The 17,949-nt window shown below is 50.8% G+C and overlaps 1 protein-coding gene across 3 annotated transcripts in view; it reads right to left on the bottom strand.

Moving 5' to 3' along the window:
• The window catches only part of BCAP31 (B cell receptor associated protein 31), a 30,043-nt gene extending 12,144 nt beyond the window's left edge, over positions 1 to 17,899 (bottom strand). Inside the window, exons 1-4 of one of the 3 annotated variants that reach the window (XM_081792844.1) lie at positions 17,769 to 17,899; positions 16,601 to 16,736; positions 14,744 to 14,844; positions 8,289 to 8,436 (exon numbers count right to left, since the gene is read on the bottom strand). In XM_081792844.1, coding sequence (XP_081648970.1) covers positions 8,289 to 8,436; positions 14,744 to 14,844; positions 16,601 to 16,692 — 341 coding nt within the window. In that variant the 5' untranslated portion in view covers positions 16,693 to 16,736; positions 17,769 to 17,899. The other 2 variants (XM_081792845.1, XM_081792846.1) reach the window with 2 other exon arrangements.
• Between the last annotated feature and the right edge of the window lie 50 nt (positions 17,900 to 17,949).

Below are 17,949 nucleotides of genomic sequence, written 5' to 3'. Positions count from 1 at the left end.
GGAGGGACGGACTGAAAGGAGGGGGTGGTGGGATCAATCCTCCGTGTCGGGCAGATCACTTGTCTGGGGCTACGGGGGCACAAATGGCATCAGGAAGCCCAGCTGGGACGAGAGCAGTGCCGCCATGGCAGTGGTTCCAAAGATGAGGAAGGCAGGCTCGGGAGGTGGGATCCCTAGGCCATCAAAGGGGGACGGTCTCAGTTCTGTAAGGTGAAGAGTTCTGGAAGGTGGCTGTACGACAGTGTGTATGGACTCAACAGTACTGCACCGTACGCTTCAAAATGGTTCCAACGGTTAACGTTATGTGTACTTTACCAGGATTAAAAAAAAAACAAACCCACAGAGACAGATCACACGGGACAAGGAAAAATGGCAGAGCACCTTCAGGCTTCTGGGTTGGGACAGCAGTTCTCAACTCTGTGGCCCAGCCCAAAGAGAAAGGAGCACGAGGACCCGGGAAGGGAAGCAGCTGCCCACATCAGCGCCGCCATGCAGCAGAGAGGGGACCCATGCAGCAGAGAGGGGACGAAAGCCCAGACCCCGCTCCCACCCCCTGCAGCCCACTGCTGGCGGGAAGAGCAGGCTTGTTTAAGGATGTGATGCTTTCTTTAAGCCCAAGGCCCTTTTCCCCGATTATAAGGAGTGCTCAACCCAATTCCAGCCACCCAACGTGCTCCTGACCCTGCTCGGAGCCAGTGCCATGAGCAGCCTCTCTTCTGAGCATCGCTCTCTTCCTCCGTGGTCCCCACATCCACTAACCTGCACTGCAGTCTCTGGGTCTCTATCCTGGTCTTACCTCTCCTGGCATCTGTTTCCATTTCACTGCATCTCAATCCCAGGGAGCGGCCACCCTGCCGGCACTTCCCTCTACCCATCCGTCAACCCCTCCACGAAGCCGCCCACGGCCCATCCTGCTGACCGGCCGCCCTTTGCCTCCTTGAGCCTGGTCCTCATTCCTTCCAGCGAGCCCTGCCAGCTCCCTTCCTTCCAACGCATGGGTCTTCTGGCACCGCCACTCTGCAAGCGCCCCCAGCACAACCGCCAGCCCCTCAGCCTCAGAAACCCTGCTGGCTCCTCCCCTTCTCACCTGCACCTCTCCGACCTCCCTCAGCACCCCTGCTACTGTGCCCTGCCTCAGGCCACCGGCAGCTCGCTCTCCCACAAACTCCGACTCGGTCTCCCTCCATCTGGACTCTCCCACCCACTCCAACCTTTGCACCGTCGTCAAACACGGACACGCGACTCTGGCCAAGATGCAGTGCCCTCTACCACACAGAGGTCAGGTGCAAACTCAGGAAGCAGCGTTCAAAGCCCCCTACCCTAGCTCTCACCACACCTGACCCATGCACCCCACACTCAGCCGAACTTCCTCGGGTTCAGGGGCCGAGCCGGCACCTGACAGTGCAACATGTGCAAACACGGAACGAAAGAGGCAGAGGCTTCAAACAGGATCAGGAGACCCACAGCACCTGGCCTGAGGTGTGTGCAAAATGGCAACTGAGGGGTGTTTTCACGGTTTATGACCAGAAAAATGGGGCAAGATGGGCTTGATGCTCAACAGTGGATAACTGGTTAGACACGCAATAATGCTGGAGAGGCAGATCAGTTGTTCTAGAACGATGCTCATGATAAACTTGGTAGAAAGAAAATGCAAGTTCCCACATGGCAGCTACTGGTTGAGCCCGCCTTTTAAAGAAAAGTTTTTTAATGTTTATTTTTGAGAGAGAGAAAGAGACCGTGTGAGCGGGGGAGGGGCAGAGAGAGAGGGAGACCCAGAATCCGAAGCAGGCTCCAGGCTCTGAGCTGGCAGTACAGAGCATGACACGGGGCTCAAACTCACAAACCGTGAGAACATGACCTGAGCCGAAGTTGGACGCTTAACCAACTGAGCCACCCAGGCGCCCCAGAGCCTGCCTCTTTTTTTTTAAAAATATTTATTTAGAGAGAGAGAGAGAGAGAGAGAGAGAGAACGCACCCACATGTAAGTAAGCAGGAGAGGGGCAGAGAGACAGAGAGAACCCCAAACAGGCTCCTGTCAGCTCAGAGCCTGACGTGGGGCTCAAACTCACAAACGGTGAAATCACGACCTGAGCCAAAATTAAGTCTGATGCTCAACCAACTGAACCCTCCAGGCACCCCTGCTTGGGTGTGGTATATAGAATGCTTAGCAAGTGGTAGCTGCTATCAGGTGTAAAAAACTCTTAGGAAGATACACAGCAAAGGTATAGGTCAACAGCGGTTACGGGAATAATAACATTTCAAAAAATTTATTTTATGTATTTAAAGCCTCATCTTCCTCCAAGGACTATGTGTTACCAGATGGCAATAATCTTCAGCTGTATGAAAGGGACGGAGAGAGTCGTCAGACTCGTGAAAGCAACACTAACAAGGAGGACATGCAGGAAGGTAGATTTTAGCTTATAAACGGCACAGGAGCCTTTCTACCAAAAGCTGGGCAATAACTACTTGGGGGAAAAAACCAGCCCACCATCTGGTCTACAGTCAGAGGCGGGCTGAAAACCGACAATCTGATATTGACAGCTCCCACCAATGCAGATGAGCGGCTATCTGAGCAGAGGATCAGACTAGGTGTGAGCTTGGGCTCGGGCCACTTAGAACTTGTGCGACTCGGGCCACTTGTCTCTTCACTGATAAGGCCCACAGAACAAAGCCGATTATTAAAGTTCTTCCTGGGTTTGAACAGAACCAGAACCCTAATGAGCCACACAAACAGCTCACACACAGAGGTGAGGTCACAGGGCCACACAGTCTTAGAGACAAGCCCTCATTTTAACAGATGAGAACACGGAGTGCCAAGAGGGGAGGAGCCTATCCAAAGCCACACCCTGACCTGGGGGATCCAGTCTCCTGACTTCCCAATGTTGAGTCCTTCTTCAGATCTGTACGGCGTGGCACCCCAGGCACCCTCTCCAGCCATAACTCCAACAAAGAGCAGGAAGGGCTACTCATGTGCAGGCCTCCCCCAGCTGCCTGTCGTCTTCTCCTTTCCGTGGCAACAACCCGGCACTGTCTCGTGGCAAGTAATGCTCACGTGTCCGCTGAGCGACGACTGTGAGTGGGAACACACAAAGCAACTGCCATAATATAACGAAACCCGACCCTGCAGAGAGAGATCTCTCTTGCTCATTCTTTTGGAGGTTTGCATACAGCTGACAGGAGTTAAGTGGTTCCGGGGCGCCACGATGAGTCAGCTGGGAGAACACGCAACTCTTGATCTCGAGGTCATGAGTTCGAGCCCCACCTTGGGTACAGAGATTACTTAAAAAGAAAAGAAAATTCTTAGGGGCGCCTGGGTGGCTCAGTCTGTTGAACGTCTAACTCTTGATTTGGGCTCAGGTCATGACCTCGTGGTTGTGATCAAGCCTAGCATCGGGCTCTGTGCTGGGTGTGGAGCCTGCTTGGAATTTTCTCCTCCCCACCCACCCATTTGTGTATGTGTGCACTCTCTCTAAAAAAATAATTTTAAAGTAAAAAAATAAAAAATGAATTTAAAAATATTAAAACAACATGCTCAGGGGGCCCACAGACAAAGACACGTAGAACAAAACAATACAAGGAGGCAGCCCTCCACGTAGGGCACACAGTAGGTGCTAACAGACGAGACAGCCGTTCTTCAAAGGGGAAAGTGCTTCAAACGTCACAGGGCAGACACAGCATGGTTTCTGAACCAAGCAGATAAACGAGGAGAGCAAGAGAGCTCTCCAAGTGTTTTAAATGCCTTCGACTGTGTCCAGACACAGAGGACTCCTATCCCAGGTAGTGAAACTGCACAACATGGCCACAACTGCCATCCGCTGGTGACCTCTGGGGTACTGCGCCTGGGTAGATGTGCCAGAGCGGTGCCGTCCAAGCACTAATGTGCACGGGGCGGGGAGCAGCCGGGAGCTTGCTCAAGCGCAGGCCCTCACCAGAAGGCCGGGGGCAGGTCTGGGGATCTGCGTTTCCAATAAGCTCCCCCTGGGCTATAGGCGGTCAGAGCAGCGAGGCGCCAGGGGGAACAGGACACCACGGATCCATTTCCAACGACTCGAGAGAGTTCAGAGGCAAAAAGGAACACAGTGCCTGGGAGGACGGACGTGGGAAAGTGGTTTCTAATACTAAATATTTCAAACCAGCTCACGTATCTGGGAGCAGGGAACTGGTTAAACGCACAATGGTCCCCTCACATGACTGACTACACGACCGTTAAAAACAAGAGAAGTCTGCATGAGTCATTTGGAAAAATCACGAAGATAGATCATTGAGTGAAAAGGGCAAGTCAGAGCAGAGCAAAAGAACCCACGGCACTCGTAAGAGAAAAGTTACACGTTACGTAAAACGCTATTTTAAAACTCTGGAAACATCCCAATTATTACCCATCTCTGGGGATGAGACAAGGCACTCCCTCCTGCGCCTGACATTTTTTTTTAAAGATTTTATTTTTAAGTAACCTCTCTACCCGACATGGGGTTTGAACTCACAATCCCAAGCAAGATCAAGAGTCACATGCTCCACCGACTGAGCCAGCCAGGCGCCCCAGGTGCCTGACACTATTCTAGATTATTTGGGGGCCTTTATTTTGTGATGAACAGGTATAACTTTATAATAAAAGTAACAAAGATGACAGTTTTGTTTTTATTGAAAGAGTTTCCTGCAAGCCACGTATACGGGTCATGTGGACGTCAAGTCTACACAAGTCACTTCTATGGTTTATGTGCAAAGAGAGAAGTTCCTCAAGGACCACAGCCACCGTATAAGACCTCACCCCTAGATTAGGGAAGAGTATGTCTTTCTGGAAAATTTTAGAAACAATTAAACAGACTATTTGTGGGCAACTGGGGAATCCACACTGATCCCTGGGGTTACCGTTTCCTCTTCTAAGAAGAAGCTGTACAAGACCAACCTCACATCTTTTTTAGATCAGCTACTGGACAGGGACATGGGAGGGTGCAGCAGGGGCGGTGAAGCATCTTCTAGCTACAATGGAGAGGTAGGAGGTCCGTGGCTGCCGGAACAACCATGCCCGAGAAGCTACCACAGTCTCTTGTCCGGGCTGACTAGTTTAAAAGGGAACCAGATCAAGTGTTCGGTGCTTGTAAAATGGACAGGTCACGGCAAAGTGGGGGAGATGGCTCATAGGGCAGAGAATAAGAGCAGACCGGAACGGCAGGCTCAAATTTCACTCCATCCTCCTAACTTCTGTGCATCCTTCTGGGAACAGCCTAGCATGTAAACGAGGAGTGCTCTTCTCTGAAGCCGCCCCCTAAGGTTACAAAGGAATCTGCCAACTTCTCTGTATCCTGATGATGATGCTGTTACCGGACTCGGCATTTACCAAAACATCCCCAGAAGCAGACTCGAGTGCGTACTGTCCATGTCAACAAGTCAACTGCAGGAATGACGCTGGAGCACCTAGGTGCGCAGCGCCGCAGAGAGAGGGGACTGAGCCAAGCACACGCTCCCTCGCCTGGCACTCTTGGCTACCCACTGCCCCTGGCCCAGCCACACAGCCCTGTCCCGGAGGGTCCCTCTGGAAGAGACTGTGAAAGCAGAACCGTCAGGAGAGTAACTTCAAAGACACAGAACGTGGAGAATAAGCACCACTCTATCCTCCACGGTGACCACCTCTGAATTCTAATCTCGTTAGTTTAGATATGCAAATGTGCAGTTTGCCAGCGTCTAGCAAGAGGTGGGGTCCCAAATGCAACCCTCCAGGTAGCACCAGCCGACACAGGTCAACGAGGCTGGCACCTCCCTCCTGGCAGCCCCAGCCTTCACGCAGGGGGCTAAGAGCTCCTCTTCTTCTGCCACTACCTGCCACTAGGCTGCAAGAAGCCACAACCCCAGGTCCGTAGGAGATCCTGACTGGCCTCTGCCGCCCTTTGTGAACCTACACAGTCGTTTACAAATGTGTCCCCCACTAAAAACTCGAGTCGCAGGGCACCTGGGTGGCTCATGGGTTAAGTGTCCGACTTCAGCTCCAGTCATGATCTCACGGTTCATGGGTTCAAGCCCCGCATCGGGCTCTGTGCTGACAGCTCAGAGCCTGGAACCTGCTTTGGATTCTGTGTCTCCCTCGCTCTCTGCCCCTCCCCTGCTTGAGCTGTCTCTCTCTCAAAAACAAATAAAGAGTAAAAAAAAGTTGAAAAACAAAAACAAAACAAAAACCTCGAGTCTTGTTAGACTCGGCCCCATTAGTGAACCCATCTAGACAGCTGTGGATTCCCAGTGGCAGCTAACTTACCTGCTGTTCAAGCCCTCCCAGCTCCCATCTCTCCCAGCACCTGCTCACCGTGACAAGCCCCAAGTGTCCTCCGCAGAGAAATGCTGAGCAGGCTGAGAGTGGAGCCTGTCCCCAAATGGAGCAGGTCCCTGCAGCAGCTACTCATGGGAGTTAGGATCCCATCTGACTGCATACTGTTATGCCAGCACCCTGACCACACTTCGGCATCTGGTCCCTAGGAATCCAAAGACAGCCTGGCAAACACCGTGCTGAGAAAGTCCAGACACACTAAATGGATGGAGGGCAGCTGAGACTGACAGAACTCATGCTCTCTGAGTTCATAGTCACCAATGATCTCGCTCTCTCTTGTCTGAGAGCATACAGGCTATTACTCTTTCTAAAACACGAACTGAGATCGAAGTCAGGCCTGCACACTCTAGTCAGTTCTTCACTAGCCCTCTCCCTCGGCTGGAAACTGGGGTGTTTGTGTGGAGTCTCCCAGCACCTCTCCTACCCCATGGCTCCTCAAGGACCAGCAACTTCACCTGCAGAAGGCCTCAAAGAGCCTCTGGACGGGATTCCGTTAGTCTGAGCAGAAGTTAAGCCTCTCATCACCTGGGATTTCCATTCTCTCGTTCCAAGGCTTCCTTTACCCTTGGCTTTCTGCCCGCCCTTTCCTTACCTTACATAAAAAGGTCAAAGTAACTACCTTTGCCTCAGGTCTTTCTGCGTTTCACCATCCAGCTCACTGCAGGCTTTCGCCTTCCTGACGACACTTTTCTTACAGCTCTGTGTGCTCTCTTGGTGCGGTCCTTAGTTTTCTTTCTGTCCTTCCTATCTTCCACAGAAAACGTAAGCTGGCCTGGGAGTCCCTCCCCACACCCCAAGGCCTCTGTGTGCTCTTTAGACACAGTCAACTCTTCCTCCTCCCAGGGGCTCACCTACAGTTAGACTCAATCTCCCAGGACCTTCTTCCCTTTCAGTCTCAAACCGCAAGATCACGCCTCTTTTTCGGAGCATCCCAAAACCCTCCAACTCCAGGGTACGTATCCTCCCAGCCTTCTTGCTGCTGGACTCTCCAGTTTGAAGACAGCATGCCTGCAGACCCCTTCAGTGATCCAACAGACCACTTGAAAAAGCTCTGCCCTTTCCAGCTCCAACCCTACCACTTTCCAACTTCGACCTGAAGTGGTTAAGGTCACCTGAACAAAGAACTTTTCTTTTGCAAACCTGAAACCCAAGCAGGTAGTCATTCTAATGCCCAGTGAAGAAGGATATCCAGCTCACTAGAGGCAGAAAAGCCCTGCTAAAGAATTCACACGCTACCCTGCTAACCTCTGGAAGCCCTTGGCCGGAGTGCAAGGTTTACTCCCAGCCAGTTAGCATGCCCAAGGGCAGCCAGGCCTTTCTGATGGGAAATCTTAAGAGCAGAAGGCAGCAAACTGGCCTCCAGACTCAAACAGGTACTTTATTATCAGTTTGGTCTTACCCAACTAGCCACCCCCTCAGCCCTGACTGAGGCACTCGGTCTCGCCAACAAAACAACAAAAAAACAAAAACCACCAGAAACACACAGGCTGCTGTGGAGCACAATATTCTCCTGTAACAGATCTACACTGGGGAAGGTGCTGGGCATAAGCATGGTCTCAGCCCCTTCCTGACATTTCTGCCCACTCTTCTCAGGTCAGGTGCCCATGCCCAAAAGGCTCCTATTCAATTAGCCCCTTTAAGTTGGCCTCCAAAGATACTCTCCCAGAGTACGACGCCTCTTCACTTACTCCAACCCATATGCAGAGAGCAAGCTGGGCATGTTTCGCCCTAAAAGAGCATGTAGCAAGTTATGGCAGAGACAGAACACAAGTCTTCTGACCTTCCAGTCACTGATCTCCCACCACCACACTGCCTCTGAAGGTCAGAAGGAAAGCTGGAGGCTCTGGGGAAATCTGGTGGCTTCCAGAACACAGACAAGGCCTCCGGTTCAAGACCAAAGACTGAAGAAGTCAAGGTCACAGGCTAGCCCAGGGCTCCCTTTCCAACCCCTAGCCCCTTGTTCCTCCTCACTCACAAGGACAGCAGCAAGGAAAAGCCAGCAATATAGAGATTCCTCTGGGCACGGAAAAGCTTCATGTGGAAGTGTTCCATGGCCCCGGGATTATTCTGCAGGTTCACCTTCTCTGTCACATCATCATACTTCCGGATCTCACGCACAGCATCTGCAGCAGAGAAGAGACGTGAGGGCATTTAACTCCTACTGACATTGGGGTGTCCAGGGGAGAGGCAGCAGGACTCAAGGTGACCTCACTTCCGTCACACCCGCCACCCCAGTTATCCCCCGTTCTACACACACCTTGGGGGACACCTTCTCAAGAGTTCTGCTCTCAGACCCATTCTCTCCTTTGGTTTTTCTCAGGTCACTCCCTGGCCCCAGCCTACACAGACCACAAACCTGCTCATATCAAGGTGCTAACCAAGTCTGAAGTGTTGCTGGCAATGGCCATGGTGCCCCCAACATGTGATTCTGCTTAGCTCAAGTCGGACTGGCCATCAGGTGCCCCAGTGATAAACCAGGGTAATCCCCCACTGAGGAGGTACCAGTGTCCTAGGAGTCAAGACCCTGAGGGCGCCTGCCTGCTAAAGACTTGGGCTTTGGGGCACATGGGGGCTCAGTCGGTTGAGCATCTGACTTCGGCTCAGGTTATGATCTCACAGTCCGTGAGTTCAAGCCCTGCGTTGGGTTCTGTGCTGACAGCTCAAGCTTGGAGCCTGCTTCGAATTCTGTGTCTCCTCTCTCTCTCTGCCCCTACCCTGCTTGTATGTGCACGTGTGCTCTCTCTCTCAAAAAATAAACATTACAAAAAAAGACTCAAGCTTTTCATTCCTAAATTTCGTAATGGGTTTTATTATATAAACAATATTACCCTAAAAATAAATATCGTTAAGATGTCTACATTACCCAAAGCAATCGGCAGATTGCATGCAATCCCTATCAAAGTACCAACAAACAGCATTTTTCACAGAACTAGAACAAACACTTCTAAAATGTGTATGGAACCACGAAAGACCTGGAACAGCCAAAGCAATCTTGAAAAAGAAAAACAAAACAGGAGGTATCACAATTCCAGATTCTAAATTATATTACAATGCAGTAGTAATTAAAACCATATGGTACTGGCATAAAAATAGACACACAGATCAACAAAACAGAATAGAAAATCTAGGGAAAAAACCCACAGCTGTATGGTCAATCTTCCACAAAGAAGAAAAGTATATCCAATGGGAAAAGCACAGTCTCTTCAATAAATGGTGTCAGGAAATTCTTCATGCAAAAGAATGAAACTGGACCACTTTCCTTCACCATACACAAAAATAAACTCAAAAATGCATTAAAGACCTAAATGTGACACCTGAATCCATAAAAATCCTTGGACAGAGCACAAGCAATAATTTCTCTGACATCAGCCACAGCAACATTTTTCTAGATATGTCTCCTGAGGCAAATAAAACAAAAGCAAAAGTAAACTATTGGGACCACAGCAAAATACAAAGCTTCTGCACAGCAAAGGAAACAATCGACAAAAACTAAAAGGCAACCTATGGAATGAGAAAAGATAAAAAAAAAACTTCAAAGAAAAAACAAAATGTCTTATTCTGATTACAAAATGAATGCAAGCACATCAAAAATTCAAATACAACCTGTATACCTGCAATGTGTAAAAAGAAAGAATCCCATGACGTAATCACCACCAGTAAGCATAATACATTGGTCATCTTACCTAAAGCAGTCACTGTCAGCCACGTTACCCTATTTCCTCTGTAACACACACCCTAATCTAATATTATCCTAATTACAGCTTTATTGTCCATCTCCCCTGAATCAGACTACAAACTCCACTAAGGAAGAAATCTTTTCTTCTACATCCAGGCCCTAGCACAGCTCTGGGTGCACAGGGGGCATGCAAATAACTACTGAATGGCCAATAGCCTCTGCTCCTGGGCGGCACTGTTAGACGTAGAGTGCTCCAGTTTACAAATATACTTATATCTGTTTGCCTATTATTGTAGAAATGGAATAACCTACTGCTTTTTCCTCCCTTACCCCTGAGACATCTTTTTATTTTTTTTTTAAATTTTTTTTTCAACGTTTTTTATTTATTTTTGGGACAGAGAGAGACACAGCATGAACGGGGGAGGGGCAGAGAGAGAGGGAGACACAGAATTGGAAACAGGCTCCAGGCTCCGGGCCATCAGCCCAGAGCCCGACGCGGGGCTCGAACTCACGGACCGCGAGATCGTGACCTGGCTGAAGTCGGACGCTTAACCGACTGCGCCACCCAGGCGCCCCATGAGACATCTTTTTAAAAGCTGGCACATAAAGATCTACCTAGAAAGGTCTGTTAACGGACACCCATGGGAGAGGAGCAAGTTAACACTATATGGACATTGTTTGGTTCTTAATGTCTGGTTTGAGACTGCTTGGTTTTTTTTTTTTTTTTTTTTCCCAATTAAAAAAAAATTTTTTTAACGTTTATTTTTGAGAGAGAGTGTGCAAGTGAGAGAGAGCACAAGCGGGGGAGGGGGAAAGAGAGAGGGGAAGACAGAGATCACAAGCACTGCAGCACAGAATCCAATGTGGAGCTGGAACTCACAAAACTGTGAGATCATGACCTGAGCTAAAACCAAGAGGTGGATGCTTAACCAACTGAGCCACCCAGGCACCCCGAGTCTGCTGGTTTTTAAGCCGACTTCACATTATAAGAAATATGCTCTTTACTGGCATTGCACCCTTGTGCTAAATCTGGAACATGAAACAAGCATTCTCCAACACTGAGCAGGAGTTACAACCAGGACAACAACATACCCATTTGTTATGAACTGTGTGTTCCTGTCCCCCCCCCCCCACCATTCCTATATAACCCCCCATTCCTATAACCCCCAATGGATTGGTATTAGGATGTGGAGCCTTTGAGAAGGGTTAGGTCATGAAAGAGGGGCCCTCATGAATGAAGTTAGTGCCCTTATAAATGAGACCCCCCCGAGCGCTCTCATCCTTTTTGCCATGTGAGAACAAAATGGGAAGGTTTTATGAACAAGGAACAGGGCCCTCACCAGACATCAAATCTGCCGGTACCTTGATCTTAGACTTCCAGCCTCCAGAACTGTGAAAAATACATGTCTGTTGTTTAAGCCACACAGTCTATGACATTTTTGTTATAGCAGCCCAATCTAAGACATAAAACTTAAAATGTTCATACCCTTGGGGGTGCCTGGATGGCTCAGTTAAGTATCTGACTCTTGATCTCGTTTTAGGTCATGATCTCAGTTTGTGAGATCCAGCCCTGCCTCAGGCTCTGTGCTGATAGCGCAGACCCTGCTTGGGATTCTCTCTCTCACACTTTCTGCCCCTCCCCTGCTTGCAATCTCTCTCTAAATAAACTTAAAAAAATGTTCATACCCTCAGATTCACCTATTCCACCTCTATGAATTTATCCTACATGAACATTTGCATAAACGTGTAATGATACAAGTGCGACTATAAAGAAAGAATTGAATTACAGCAAAACCATGTGTTAGAATACCACACAATCTTTAAAAAGGATGAGATTGCTGTAAAAAGATATCTAAGACAACACGGAAAACACACAACCAATCCAGAATAGCGTGTACTATAATCTGAACCCAATCCCAAGTGGTACGTAATGTACGTATATATTTTTGCTGTTTATTTATTTTTGAGAGAGACAGCACTAGCTGGGGAGGGGCAGAGAGAGAGGGAGACACAGAATCCGAAGCGGGCTCCAGGCTCTGAGCTGTCAGCACAGAGCCCAATGTGCAGCTCGAACTCACGAACCGTGTGATCACGTCCTGAGCCGAAGTCAGACACTTCACCAACTAAGCCACCCAAGACACCCCTGGTACTTGATGTTTTAACAAAGATGTCAGCATGAAAAAATGCTGTGGAGGGGCACTTGGGTGGCTCAGTCATCCAACTCTTGATTTTGGCTCAAGTCATGATCTCACAGCTCATGTGATTTAGCCCTGCATCAGGCTCTGCACTGACAGTGCAGAGCCTGCTTGGGATTCTCTCTTGCTCCTCCACCACTCATGGCTAGTGCGCATGCGCGCGCTCTCTCTCTCTCAAAAATGTTTTAAAAAAAAAAAGGCAGTTCAACAGCTTAGAAAAAGAGAACGAAAAATGCCTGTCGAAACATACAACAAAATACCAACAACGGTTTTCTGTGAGACATGGAATACTAGGGAAGGGGGAGAATTCCACTTTCTGGGTTAAACTTCTGGATTTTTAAGAACGTGTTATTTTGTGATTTAAATAACACACACTGGAGCTCCTGGGTGACTCAGTCGATTAAGTGTCTGACTCTTGATTTTGGCTCAGATCATGATCTCACAGTTCGTGGGACCAAGCCCCGCATCGGGCTCTGGGCTGACAGCTCAGATTTTCTCTCTCTCTCTCTCCCTCCGCCTCTCCCGTGCGCACTCGTGCGTTCTCTCAAAATAAACTTTTAAAACAAACACACTTTTCTACACCACCATTTGCATCCAGGAACCCCACCGCCCTAAGGACCACCATAGCCAATGGCAGGGAACAGATGGGATGGAGTGTTAGGCCACACTAGCCCAAGTCACAAAACAGAGTGCTGCCCTCCCTGTATCAGGCCCCTGGACCAGGGCAGCTGACCCTGGAAGTTCATCAAGCCCACCCCCAGCCCCAGCCCTGCCCCAGACCCCTCCCAGATAAGGCTAGAGTCCAGCCAGGGCTGAAGCTATAGCTAGTTATGCCCATCACGTTCCACTAGGATTTCCTGTTAACTGACGTTTATATTTTTAGAAGCCTCCACAGACCTATGTTACACTTCCTACCATTAGAGTAGAAAGCAGCCAGTCATCATAGCTAGTGTCTCTCTACAACTTCCAAGCAGTTCCCTGACCTCAAAAAAGAATAGCACCTTTGCCAACTACTGGATTCTGCAAAGGGCCTCCCTGGCCCATCAGCGATGCTAGAAAAGAGAGCACTCGTGGAGCCTGGTGCAGAGGGGCAAGGCCCTAAGGGAGCACCCCAGCATAGCCCCTGCCACTCCCATTCTTGCCCCTACCCTACACCCAAAGCAAAAGCACACACACTCGGTTCCAATCTAAAGTCCAGCTTTTTTTTTAAGTTTGTTTATTTTTGAGAGAGAAGAAAGAGAAAGAGAGAATGAATGAATCCCAAGCAGGCCCCACACTGTCAGCACTGTCACACAGAGCCCAACACGGGGCCAGAACTCACGAAGCATGAGATCGTGACCTGAGCCAAAATCAGTAGTCAAATGCTTAAAAGACTGAGCCACTCAAGCACCCCTACAGTCCAGCTTTTTAATGCGCAAAGGCTAACGCAGGTATTCCCTACCCACTCCGTGCTCACAGAACACTCAGGGAAAGAACCTCGATTGCAAAGAGCTACCTCCTGGGCCCCTGCCAAGTATTTCAAGAACAGCACGGTTGCATAGGAGGGCAGCTGGTACCCACCCTACACCACTGGGAAAGGTAGGCCGCACCTGGCCTGTTCAGAGGAAGTCCTGCCTGAACATATCCCTTCAGGCCCCAAGACATTAGGAAGGAAATGCCTAATGCTCAGCTAGTGGGTGGAACCTTGCACATTCTCCCTGAACTACGGCCCCCTGCCCTTCCACCCACTACCACATTTCTGCCAGAAACTAAGGGAAAGAAGAGCGTTGTGAGTCTAAGCAGGTCACACTCTGGAAACGGGACCGCTGTCTGCAGCAGAGCCCAGCCAATGCTTTCAAAGTCTAAATAGGGGGACGTACTGATCACTTACCACGGCGAAACGCACGTTTCACGGCCGGGTGAGAACTATACTGATTCCTCTGGTCTCTGAACAATCACACCGCCACCACATCACAAGATGCCTGCCTTCCATCTTAATACCACAAGGCCCCAGGCCCCATCCCCGAGCATGCTCTGGAACCAGCTTATCTTTCAAGCCCTGCTGGTGTGCACCTCGATGTGTTTATAGAACTTCACGGCCAGAAGGACCCAGAGAGACCTGGCCTGACCCATCCAGAGAGATCTGGGATATACTGCCAGACCTCTCAGTGCCCCCCCCCCCAAGCCACAGGACGTGGCAGCTTCCTCCCCAGCCCCACTCCCTTTTGGTAGCTCAGTTCCTTATTCACAGCCTGTCTGTGGGACTCAAGAGCAGTACTGCTTAAACCAAGGTCAACAAGGACCAGCCAGTTTCTCTTGGTTTCAGTTCTGGAATGACCTCAGGAGCCGCCCCAGAAAAGTGAGGTGGCCGTCATAAAGTGCGTAAAGGCTGCTGGTCAGAATAAAGGCCCTGCCGGCAGTCAGCAGCACCCTCTTCCCAAGGGAAAGACAGAGGCACCGAAGTGGTCTCCTCTGAGAAGCTCAACCTGCAGGCTGCCCGTGGCACGGAGCCTTGCAGCAGAGGCCATGCCATGGCGAAGGGTCTGGGCAGGTGGCCGCCCTCAGCCACGGCTCACTCACCGATGACCAGCAGCACAAGGATGACGATGAGAACTACGAAGAAGGTATTGCCGTACATCACCACCAGCTCCACCAGGCGGGACTTGAAAATCTTCTGCCATCTGTGAAGACAAAAAGGCTGAAGAAACAAACACACTTGGGACTCAGGCCCCAGGAACAGAGCCAGTCCCGCACTCTTCTCCAATGGCTGAGTATCTTGAAAAGACTCGGCCTCAGTGGCCTGCAGTGCTCCAATTTAGGACAGCTGTTCAAGAGCGCAAAGGGGAAAAAAAAAAAAAAAAGGCCTGTGCGCGTATAAAAAAATTCTAAAAAAGCACAATCTTAAACGCTAGTCATCTCTAAGGGAAGAAACAAAATCTTTGTTTGATTACTAAGGTATAATTAACACACGACATACTACCAGTTTCAGGGGCAGGAGAAGCGAAAACCGAACCTTTTGTTGCGTTCCTCTACGTGATATTCAAAACGGTGGCCACACGCACACTTCTTCAAACAGCTTCTCCACGTGACCCAAGTGCGTTCATCTAGACTCCCACCACCCTAGGTTATTGTGAAGCAGACCCAAGACCCTTCTTCATTTCCTTCCATAAGTACTTAAGGATGTAACTCTGTCACGAAAGCACCTTTGGAAATGGCTAATGCAATCACAATGCCATCGCCAGACCTCAAGAAAATTAACAAGAATCCCTCGTTATCAGAGCCAGAGTCCCAAAGTCCAATTGCTGCATTTCTTTTTAAAGCTTGGTTTGTTTGAATCTGAACTGATGAGGTTTTGACTCTGCATTTAGTTGGTATTTTCAATTTCTCCTCACCCTCTTCTGTCTTCCTTCCCAGACCACTTTTTGCAGAAACCAGGTTGGTTATCTTACAAAGCTGCCCAGGTCACAGCTCCAAAAGTGCCTCTGTCTCTGCATCTCCCCCCTGAACTGTATGAAGTGTGAAGAGACTCAGATCTGGCTTTGGCAAAAACATTTCTTAGACAAGGTTGAACACTTTTTATCCCATCAGCGGTCCGTATCTTTCAATTAAAAAGTTTTTTAAGGGGCGCCTGGGTGGCTCAGTCGGTTGAGCGTCCGACTTCAGCCCAGGTCATGATCTCGCAGTCCATGGGTTCGAGCCCCGCATCGGGCTCTGTGCTGACAGCTCGGAGCCCGGAGCCTGTTTCAGATTCTGTGTCTCCCTCTCTCTCTGACCCTCCCCTGTTCATGCTCTGTCCCTCTCTGTCTCAAAAATAAACATTAAAAAAAAATTTTTTTTTAAAGTTTTTTAAAATACCTGTGAAGAATTAGCCATATTTGTAATTTTCTAATTAAAATCAGAATGTGTTCACATATTACCTGCAATTAAAAATTAATCTCCAATTAACTCCGAACAGGCCCTCCATTCTTTAAAAGGAATATGGCTTCACCTCTCACTGGCTGAGTAATGCTCATGAGGCTCCTACACAATGCCAGCGGGACTAGTGAGGAGGACAAGAGTCACCAAATCAACTACAACATGACCCCATGGTGTGTGTCTTCCAGATGCCACACTGCCATCCCCTGAACCCTTGGGGATCAAGGGAAGGCAGAAGGCAGCGTTCCCAGAAACATAACTAGAGACAGCTCTTCCTCCTTTTGGGGCATTCTGAAGGCCAGAAGGCAGGGTGCCCAAGGAGGGAATTCAGCAAGACGTGACAAAGCAAAACCGTGTAGAAGGCCGGCAATAGTTAACACAGCCCCTGCCACCCCAACCCCACGCGGGTTCTACCTGTTTCCATGTGGCCCCGATGCCGGGGTCTTCCCAGCTTTCCGTACACAAGCTATGGGGCTCGGCGCAGTCACCCTCTTGCTCGCCCGCTTGCTCCACGGGCCTTACCTTTTGGGAGAAATGAAGGGAATGCAGAGCAGCAGCACAGCAAAGACCTCTGCGTAGAGGAAGGTGGCGACTGCAGTCCACTGCAGACTCATCCTGTTGCTAGAAGGTTTCCAGCAGTGAGATGTGAGTTTGTTTCCTGGCAGGACAGAAAAGAGACAGAAGTCGTGAGAGCTGAGCGGCCACTCCTGACCCTCTACCCCAGCATTCCACTCGTTTTTCAAACCACTGGCTGAAACTGGGCACGACTCGGCAGGGACACTTGGCCAACGGCGCCCAAAGGCCTGACAAACTCCCGTTCGCCAGGGCGGAGGTACTTGCTGCCTCCTAGCACGCGCATTAAAAGCCACCCTTCTGGAGAATTCCTTTCCCGGTTGAGTTGGGCAAACTCCTTAGGCCTGCCTAGCCGAGAAAGCGTTTTGAATTATGATTATGCAGACGAGACAAAATTCTCGACCTCCATCGGGCCCTCTCCCTTCCCAGCCAGCCCCGGGGCGGCCGCGTCTCGATAACGCACTTTTCCCCAGAGCCGCGGCGTCCCCGCCCCCCAGGGAAACCGGAAGACCCTTCCCTGCCTAGCCTCTGAGCCTTCCCAAACAGGGCCGAAAGAGAACCTGCAGCCTCCCTCCGGGGCGCGAGCAGGGGCTAAAAATGGCCTTCCGACGCCGCATCTGCCTCCCACGAGGTGGGAGAACTCGAGGTACCTCAGAGAGCCCCGAAGAGCGACTCCTACCGGGCGGGAGTCAGGGCCAAAAACAAACGCAGATCCCGACTAAGCGCCTCATGGCCCCGTCCAAAGAAAGTTCTAGAAAAAGCGGTCTTTTCGGAAACCGGAAGAGCCCCTCTCCTCAGCCCTGGTCAGCCCCAGCCCCCACGCGGCTCAAGACCCGCCCTCCTCCGCGCGCCACGCACGCGACCCCCCGCGACGCGGCCCTAGCCCGCCACGCCCCCCACAGGCCCCACCCCGGCGGCCCCTCCCCAGGGGCTTCGCCACCGCCCCTCCCCCCCGCGGCGGCCCTCAAGCCCCCGGAGCCCAACTGCAGCCGCCGCCCCGACTTCCCTCCCCAGCCCCGTCCCCGCACTCCCGGCTCGGCCGTCGGCCCCACGCCCCGCGGCCCCTCCGCACTACCCGCCGCTGCCCCTCGTCGAAGGCCCGGAAGCCCACGCTCACCGAGCTTCCCACGGCCGACGCACACGCCCCGCCGCCGTCACCGAACGCTCCCACCGCAGCCCTGGCCCCGCCCCTTCCCCCGCGGCCGGAAACCGGAAGCACCCGCCGCGTCCCGCCCCGCTCCCGACCGCACCCAGGCCCCGGCGACTCCGCCCACGGCCGGTTTTCGCCCCGCCCCCGA

Source organism: Panthera onca, chromosome X (genome assembly GCF_046562875.1).
Source record: "Panthera onca isolate mPanOnc1 chromosome X, mPanOnc1 haplotype 2, whole genome shotgun sequence".
In the NCBI taxonomy this organism is placed as follows: domain Eukaryota; kingdom Metazoa; phylum Chordata; class Mammalia; order Carnivora; family Felidae; genus Panthera; species Panthera onca.
This window is presented reverse-complemented; position numbering and strand designations above follow the sequence as displayed.